The 9674-nt window shown below is 43.1% G+C and overlaps 1 protein-coding gene across 1 annotated transcript in view; it reads left to right on the top strand.

The window, feature by feature from the left end:
* Nucleotides 1-230: 230 nt before the first annotated feature.
* The window catches only part of LOC140271899 (uncharacterized), a 30514-nt gene continuing 21070 nt past the window's right edge, over nt 231-9674 (top strand). Inside the window, exons 1-6 of the mRNA XM_072367205.1 lie at nt 231-347; nt 2090-2161; nt 2256-3426; nt 3524-3770; nt 3992-4279; nt 4428-4608. Of these exons, the coding sequence (XP_072223306.1) occupies nt 2101-2161; nt 2256-3426; nt 3524-3770; nt 3992-4279; nt 4428-4608 (1948 nt within the window). The 5' untranslated portion in view covers nt 231-347; nt 2090-2100. The remainder of the gene's footprint in view (nt 348-2089; nt 2162-2255; nt 3427-3523; nt 3771-3991; nt 4280-4427; nt 4609-9674) is intronic.

Genomic DNA, 9674 nt, shown 5'->3' with positions numbered 1-9674 from the left:
TCCTTGTAAATTTCGTGCTTAAGCTGTGTAGCCCATCCCCTCTGGTGTGATAATCTAAACTTTTCCTGCAGCCATGAAAACAAAAAAAAAACTAATTTAGATTTGTTCCCTGTGCTCCCTCGTTCCCATTTTAGTGTCAATCCTCCTTTGGAAGTTACCCCAAATCCCACAAATTGCTGAGCAACTGACTGCTAAGAAAATAACGAGAAAACACGGTGCTTTCCGACTCGGAATTCCGATCACAGTTCTCGCGAGATTTTGAACAGCTTGGCAAAGAAAATGGAAGCCTCTGCTAGCTTTGCTGAGCGAATCTAACAACAACAGGGAAATAATAATTTACATCGAAGGTATGACATCCGTGTTTGTGTTTGAGCACACAGCATTGCATTTCTCAGCTGGCATTGTTTGAAACCATTAGTTTAGCAGTCTGTGGATTTACAAACACTCAAATGTAATGGTTAGCTAACTCAAGCTAGCTGAAGAAAACCATGTCGGTCGCCTCCAACGACTCATCTGCTACTTCACGGCATAACTTGTTCGTGTTAACAGGCTCATAGAACAAAGACGTTTCGTTTCTGTGGTTTTACAGCCGACTGCACTCTCTTGTTGAGATCGTTTTCGTTTCTGTTTGGCTTATGCGTTTAAATGTGGAATTAAGGCGTTTACCAGCTTGCTCCAGGCCAATCTTCCTATTGAAATATGGCAAAATCTTAGCCAAACAAAACACAGTTGAACAACGTTGAATATCATTTCCACATGACATAAGTTGAAAATCACAATACATGCACGTAAGCCGGACTGTGACATTCAACACTCTATCAATTGCAGTGTTTTAAAATGGTGCTGAAACCTTGAATTTCAAGTAAAATAGCAGGACCGTAGTATAACCCGCAAATATAACAACCTAATCTGAGATGCTGCTTTTATTTTAAGTTGTGGAAGGCCAACAAGGTTTGCTTGTTTGATTCGAAAAAGTGCCTCAAATCTTTAAATCTTGGACTTCTTGTCATTCAGGATCTTAAAAGGTGTACAAACGAAACATAAACTACAACGTTCACGTAGACAGGAGGACAGTATTTCGTTTGGGGGGGAAAAAATGTGAAATACTTAAGCAAAGTAAGTTCCAAACACATTCAGGCACAGAGCAAATGTGCTTGGTGGTTTTGCTGTTGCCATCACGTCGATTTATTTCACATTTCCCCACCTTCCTACGTAGGATGGAGGTAAGGTGAAGCTCCATGCCTGAATCTTGAATCTTGAATCTGGGTCCTGGTTTGTAGATGTCAATAAACACGAATTTATCCAGTGGCCAAAATGAACTCAGTCTTATGCAAAAGTTATGGAAGAAATCCTGCCTCCATATAAGTTAGAATTCTCTATTTAAAAGAACATTTTAAATAATATTAATGAATTAATATATTTATTTATAACTGTGGTGCTGATGATAATAATAATAATAACAATAAAAAATAATGTTTAATCGAAAAAATGATGATTTAGTCACCTGTGTTTCTTTTATCATCTGATACGGATGCTTCAGTGTATTTTTTTATTATTATTGTTATTTATTTTACACAACGATTTTAGCTGATAGGTAGAGAGGTAAGTGGAACGACCCTTCCTGCATCTTGAAAGTGTTTGGCAAAAGCAACCAAAAAGGTTGAAGATTACCTGTTTTTCTGCATTTAACTCTCATTGAACAAGCCCGGGCTGCACGGGAGTTTGCATGTTCTCCCTGTGTATGCGTGGGTTCTCTCCGGGTTCTCCGGCTTCCTCCCACCGACCAAAAACATGCATGTCAGGTTAATTGGTGACTCTAAATTGTCCTTAGGAGTGAGTGTGAGCGTGCATGGTTGTTTGTCTCTGTGTGGCCCTGTGATGGACTGGCGACCTGTCCAGGGTTTACCCCGCCTCTCACCCGATGACCGCTGGGATAGGTTCCAGCCCCCCCGCGACCCAACCGACGGATTAAGCGGGTATAGAAAATGGATGGATGGATGGATGAACGAACAAGCCCGATAACAGTTAATATTCCTTTTTAGACCTTTTTTTTTTCTTTAACATAAATTGTCCTCTTGGTTTTTGACAGTGTTGCTACCTATGGATGTCAGTATGGACCCAATGGAAAATAGCAATGCCATTAATGATGATAATGACTCAGGTACAACAGCTCTGTGAGTTTCTTTAATGGACTGTCAGAAGAAAGAGGTATTTTTTTGTTATTGTTCATTCTCTTTGCCTGTGTTTTTCTAAAGTGGAACAACAGAGCCAGTCAGAGGAAGCAGAGTCGGGTGTTAGGCCGACCTTGTCCCAGGTTAGAAAGTCCTGGGGGTTCAGACGGACGACCATTGCTAGAAGGGAGTTCATGGAAGAAGTGGGAGACCTAACCCACAGTCCTCCTCTTGTTCGAAGAGGCAGGAGTCGAAGAACCAACCAGACACCTGAGACTGCTACAGAGACCCTCACCACACAGAAATCTGCTCAAACAGCTCGGAGTGTTTTAGATGACCTGGAGTGGTCAGCCCCGTCCTCACCTGTGTCAGAGGATAGCAAACCAGCCTCAGAGGCTTCTGTAGGGGTGAGCCTTGATCCGAGCCTATGGCAGGATTTTGGGTCTGCCTTCCACACTGCCTTTTCCCTGCTTGGAGGGGAGGAGGACATGCCCATAACAATGACAGATTCACTGGCAGTCCCTGACATTTTAGAAGCCACTAATGTCGTTGGGCCTTCTATTCCAGGGGCCGTAGAAGAAACTGAAATGCCTGATAATATGGATGACATACAGATTACGCAGCCAGTGGTGCCTGATGTCATGGCAGGAGGAGAGATCCATGATATGGTATTGATCTCTAGTCAAGAGGATGACAGTGATGAAATGACTCTGTTACAGATTAAGGAGCAGCTGGCTTCCAGTGGCAGGCAGGGAAACTCAAGGGCTCGAGGGGGTAAAGGTGGAAGAGGGAAATCCAGAGGAAGGGGGAGAGGCAGAGGAAGAGGTAAGGGCAAAGGTAAAGGTAGGGGAAGAGGGAGGGGCAGGGCGGTGGCGCTTCAGGCAGTTATTGCAGACGATGAGGACAGTAATGACGACGTGATCCTAGTTAGTACAGCTGAACAGCAACATTTACAAGACAGGGAAAAGGAAAATGATCCACACAGCCCTCCTGGACTGGAGGTGTCACCTGCCCACTTTGATGTCGCCCTGAGTCCTGCTCAGCAGTTAAGTTCAGATTGCATAATCCTAGACAGCGATTTAAACCAGACCACTGCTGTAACTCATGGCCAGTATGACGATGCACCTGAAGAGATGGAGGAAGAGGAGGGGAAGAAAGAAAATGAGATTATAGAAGCGTATCCAAGCATATCAGACACTGAGCGATGTGACTCCGACGCCTTGCACTGCATCTGCCGCCAGAAACATGATAAGAGGTACATGCTCATTTCTGGTAACTGGATCTCTTGGGCTGAGAGGTTTGCATATCTGAACCATGTGTTAGTTTCATTTCCTGATCACTACTTGTTTTAGGTTCATGATCTGCTGTAGCAGTTGCCAGGTGTGGTTCCACGGTGATTGTGTCGGTGTAAGTGAAACACAAGGCCGGGAGATGGAGAGGAAAGGGTACACGTGTCCGCCCTGCACTACAAAGCAGCAGAGCCAACTTGAGTTTGAGTCTCAGCCTCTGCCAGACCCAGCCCTTAGCTTTCCAGAATGCTTGACACTAAGTCCTCCCAGTGAAGAAGGGGTGAGGCAAGAGGAGCAGCAAGCCCTCAAGGTTTGAATTTCATTTGGGTTGTTCGTCATCCTGAGATAGCTCTCAGGGTTCAGTTACAGCAAAAATAACTTGTTTGCTTTAGCATTTAAGCTTAAACATTTAGCTGAGCACTGTGTGACGGCATGTGTGGTATTTCATCCGCAGTGTAATCATTTTATCAGTCACTGACTGATTTTTCTTGAAGGAGACCTGTTCTGTGGGTGATAAGAATGTGTTTTCAGGAGACTGTGGTGGTTGTGGAGGAGGAGCAGGACGGGCAGGCTCTGGTGACAAGGACTGAGGCTGAGCCTGAACACGAAGCTGAAGCTGAGATGGAGACGGACAGCTCTCTTCCGTTGTGTACTGGGCCTGGCTGCTCGAAACAAGCGCTGCCAGATTCTGTGTACTGCGGTACTGACTGCATCCTTCAGCACGCTGCTGTAACTATGAAGACACTCTCTGGGCCTAAGGTGCCCACGTCCAAAGGGCGGGCACAGAGAAAAGCTGCAATAGCCAGACCCACTGCAATGGTAAGAAACATGCAGACTGTGAGGAATGAAGTGTGTTAACGATTTTATTTTTCTCTGTAAAGTCCTTTTGCATAGTGTGTGTGAATATTCATATTCAGTGTCACTCAGATATATTTACTTTTGATACATTTCCAAATTCCCATCGCAGGCTCAGAGGACGGGTCGGATGTCTAAAAGATTGGCAGCAAAAGCTTTGGAGGATGCTGATGAAGAGGAAATGATGGAGGACGATGGAGAGCGGGAGGTGGCTGCATGTTCTGTAGCCTGCGACCCCAGTCTCACAGATGTTCAGTCCACATCCATACCGTCATCTAACTTAAACACCACATGTATGTACCATTTAATACTCGTACACATTCAAGCAGTTTATGCATAATTTACAGTGTTTTTTTGGGTATCACAGACTTGCCCTCCCCTTTGAATCGTTACACTACCTAAAGCAATTATACACAAGCACGCAAACACTTGTACACCTACACATTCTCTCTGGGATGACTGATAAGTTGCAGGGGTCAACAGTGGGTAAGTATGATCACTTTTATAGTCGCTCTATTTAATCCTAATGTCCAAAACGTTGGGCTGAAACTTCTCTTGACAAATCAGGTTTCTGGCACTCGGTAAACAAGTTCATTTAAAGCAGTATTACTTGGAAACTCCAAGGTAACACACACTGAGCGTGTGGGGAACAGTTGTGCTGGGAGAGGGGTTGCTTTGCTGCATTTAGTATCCATACGTTGAGACATTTCTTTGATTTCTTCAGTTTTTTTTTTTTTTGCAATCTCAAAGGTTCTCACCAGAAATCCCACATGGCAGTCGCTGAATAACTGAACGACAAACACAAGTTGGAAGCATTTCTTATTAGCCGGAGAGCTTAACCTTTAAGATTTTGGGTTCCTTTCTTCAACACAAACTGCACTGGAAACGGGGAATGCTCAGATTCGACATAAATGTGCTCACATATGCACATTCATACATTTTTAACCACAGTTTGTTTAAAGACCAGATTCACAAAAGCTTTCTGCACAGATGTATGGACACACGACCTTATCATGAGACTCTTCTTTTTTTTTTTTCTTTGGTCAAACTGCTGGTTTATCTGGCTCATTTTTCTTTCTTTCTTTCTTTTTAAAATGCCTTCCAGGCCACTGCAGAAATACACGCCTCGCGCTGCATACAAAGGGCTTACAAACTCCTCGAATGGCCATAAACTGATCTCAGAAAATCCTTATTCACACTCCTTGTCGGAATAATACTTACACTCTCCATTCTGCACGCTATCACAGACTTCATACTCCATGCTTGGCCGAGGTATAAGCTCAAAAGCTTTTATTTTTAAAAAGATGCAAGTGAAGCCCCCTTCTTTTTTCTTTTTTTTTTTTTTTTTTTTTAATACCTGCGGTAGTTATTGAATTAGATCTTACTTTACTTTAATGCGTCTTCAACTCAAAGTTAAATATAGCCCACACAACATTCTTGACTGGCAATTACCATTTAAAAAGGAAGAACGGCGTTAAGTTGGCCTAACATTAAGCCCAGCGCTGATGCTTGTTGTCTTGCTGTTATCAGAGAGCCTCTTTTATCTTTGATCCCACGGTCTTTATTGGTCAGTGGATACATTTAGAAAAAAGAGCAGAGGGGGCGTGGGGGGCTGATATGCAGCAAATGGCCACAGGTCAGGACTTGGGATTTGGACTCAAACCCACGCCTGCTCCTATGAAGCCTCTGTGCAGCCCTGATGCCCCAAAAGCTCTCTTTATTTCAGTTAGATTTTTGAAGGTTAAAATGGTTTGCATTTCTCAGTATGACAGAGAGTAAATTTAGTCCGCTACCACACTGCTCCTCAGTGGCATCGAATACAGAGGTTTTTCAAAATGTCCAAGTGCCCATACTGCTTTGTTTTCGCAGAGTTGCTCGTTCCTGCAGAGAAAAACTCTGTTCAAACAGTCTCATGTCATGTCGCCAACAGGCACCAACATGCTGGCTTACTTTATGGCAAGATGCAGTTCCAGATAATCACAAAATAACCTATAAAAATGCATTTCATTCCACATACAGAGCTATAACAGTTAACAACTTCTCAGGTGTCAAATGTTGCCCTCCCACATGATACACAACACACAAATACTTATTTACAAGCTGATCCAGAGGTATTGGGTCGGACAGGAAACCGAATGAATAGGGATGACTAGGGACTGGGCAGTGGGTACGAAGGAAGACGAAGAGGAGAAGTTGACTTGTCGGCACAGAGGTTCTACCTGGAGCTCACTGATAGAAATGCTGTCACATTTCCGTGACGATGATGTCAAAGTATCTGCTTGTCACCATCAGCCAAAAGCTCCATCCCCCTGAGCTTCTGGAAGAGTCTTTATCCTGATGTCGGTGAAGAGAATTTACAGTTCAACACAAACCAGAGCTGAAAGAAACCCCACTGGGGTTTAATTTATTCTTGATCAATGACCAAGATTCAACCATAGTAGTTGTGTCCCCCACGCCCTTTGTCCCTTCTTCATCTGTTCACACACACACACACACATACATACAAGAGTAAATCCAAGTGTTTGACACAAATCGTTTCTGAGGTTTCCTCTGATCACTGATCCAGGGTTAACTTCAGTTCTTTTCCTCACCCTTATAATCACTTTGAACTTTCAAAACATTTTTAAACTCTCTAAACTAACTTGCTCAAAGGTGCATTCAACTGACAGCAGGTCTCCAGACACAGATGAGCAGTACGCAGTAATAGTTTGTTCAGGCAACCACAAGGTAAAGGATGCCAGGATGACGAGGAACACAGCCACCTGCAAAACTACAACATTTAGTAATGTGTCATGTTCAGTTTTAATTGAGTAAACCCCAGGAGAAGTATTTCTTTAAAAAAATAAACCTATCAAACGTGTTAGCAGATGCAAGGTTTTTTTTACATGAAGAATTAGGCTTAGGTTGGAGGAAATGGATTATAAAGGACCTCTTTTCCAGTCATAAGACTGAATACAGTATGTGTTGTTAGGAAGCTGCGAAGCAGGAAGTCAGATTGGACTGTGCTTTGTAACTTAATAATCCAGCTTGAAATGCGCCCCCTGAAGACCAAATCAAATCTCAATATCTATTCTTCCGTAGGCCCCATGAATTCACATGGTGTGTTTTAATTCTGTTTCTCAAACGTCAGACTTGCCCCTGAAATCTACTGCATACCGATACAGATTTGGCGAATCGCGTCAGTTTGAGTGTGTTAAAGGCATTTTGACACGAATGAAACGCAACAGTGTTTTTCATTGTCAAGGTTTCTTGAGATAAGCTTACGCACCTTGTGGGAAGGCTGCTCTGAATTCATGGGAAACTGTTTTTTTTGTTTTTTTTCCCCCACCAGTGATCTAATGCGATTCCCTTCTTTCATACTGGGGCGGTGGGAAAAGTTTCAGATGAAAACATATTAGAACATCACATGGCGAGTTGCATCTAAAGCTCTGGGTGAGCTGACCTTTTAAACATAGACAGTCCTGAAGCAAGTTTCTTATTGTGACGTTCCATTCCATTCTGACAGATCTCGTAGGTTGAAGACTGATAGGTGACAGCGAGTTGGTGGATCTAAAGTCCTAAATGTTAGTGACTTGATATATACTGATGGCAAAAAGAAATCCTAACACCACAATAACATAACGAAAACAAACAGCGCAGTAGAGAACACCTGTGGACCAGCAGTCCCATCGGAAGCAGCATCGCCACCAGGTTCATCCACCGGCTTCTTGACGCCTCATTGAGCTGCTGAGCTGCTGAGTGTGCAGCTGTGAGGTGCTGACACATTTCTGCAGAAGGTCCTGACTCCTGGCAGGCAGTGGTCACATCTGGGGGGGGGTGACATCGGGGGATAAGACGGACTGAGACAACATCTTCACTCCAGGTCCACCACCCACTCCCCCCTGGGCACAGTTGTGACCATGACAGCTGAGAGCGGCCTGCAGAGCGGAGGTGTCCCAATGGCTCAAAGCATTCCCAGTGATCATAAGTGTTGGTGTTCATTGTGCAAAGAGAGTCTGCTGGACCAAAAACAAAGTTTCACTAGAGCCCAGACCGTTACTATTGGTCGTACTTTCTGCAACGCATTCCTTTTCCATCAGTATATACATCAGGAAGAACGAGGTATAGTTCAAAGCAAAGTTCCAAATGTTTTACTCTGAAGTATTTCAAATGTCCTTGTCGAGTCATAACCTGTGCTTCTCAAATAACTCACCCAACAAAGGAAATAATGCTTATTTTCAGTCGGAGCACGAAGTTCGATCGCTTCCTTTGTGCAATTAATAGCAACAGAAGGAATGGGTTTGCTTTATTCTTTGTGTGCATTAAGCAGCATGCTCTATTTTTGCTTCTACGTTCCATAAAGCATTGAATTGTATCTTTTGCTCTCTAAAACCTACAGTGTGTGGGTCGACCTTCTCTGTGCTCACAGATAACAGATAACCACATTTTCAGCACTCTGGGTAAACTGAGAATGTAGTGGATGCATGTGGCCAGTAGATACCGTCTTCATTTTTCATTTAGTGTTTCAGAGCGAGCATACTGGGAGAGATGTCGAGGAGTCATTCTTATCATCATCCACCTTGTAATTGTGATGGAATACCATATAGCTGAAAGCGATCAAACTCTTGAGTTTAAGTCCCAGACCTCAGTGCTGTTTCCTCTCCAAAGCACCTTGTCATTCACAGAAGTTGATGTCACAGGCTGACGCCACTAATTAGATCCTACATTACCATCTAAATTGACATAATCTGTGACTTAACAGATGACGAAGCCCCCTGAAAATTAGCTTTTTACTATATATTCTAAAACAACTCTGAGCAATAAATAAATGAAATATGGATCTAAATCAGATCAAAGTATTATATTGAGCCAGTCAAACTAAAGTCTTCAGCTTTAAGCTCCCCTTAAGCAGTTATATGTGCATATTATATGGAGTGGGAGAGAAATAATGTAATTACATATAGCTCAGCTTTGTTGATGTCCAGAGGTTCCCTCGGATAGATGATCCTAATCAAAAAAAGGTGTCGCAAAGGTTTGATTCGAAAGGGATCAGTTCTGAAATGTTACATTGTTTGCACACATTGCCAAATAAATTGCTTCTGAAACCGCAAAGAAAACAGCAGCACGCACTTCCACCCTCATGATCTACTGATTGACACCATCTGATATGCTGTTCCATAATTAGCAGGAACTCTTAAAGTGTGACCGTAGCTTTGATGGCATTCAGTCACAATATCCCATGAACAATAAAAGCTCTGACCCAAGTTTATTACTCAGTAGAGAGAAACATCCAAAACACCAAAGCTTATATTTCCTTCCCAAAGGTGTACACAAATGATGAGGGTGAGCCATCAATGCAGGATTAAGTCCACCGTTGGAT

This window comes from Leuresthes tenuis, unplaced genomic scaffold, assembly GCF_036924035.1.
Source record: "Leuresthes tenuis unplaced genomic scaffold, fLeuTen1.0.hap1 SCAF_16, whole genome shotgun sequence".
NCBI classification, from domain to species: Eukaryota; Metazoa; Chordata; class Actinopteri; order Atheriniformes; family Atherinopsidae; genus Leuresthes; species Leuresthes tenuis.
The sequence above is the reverse complement of the archived record's forward strand: the minus strand, read 5'-3'. Positions and strand labels throughout refer to the sequence as shown.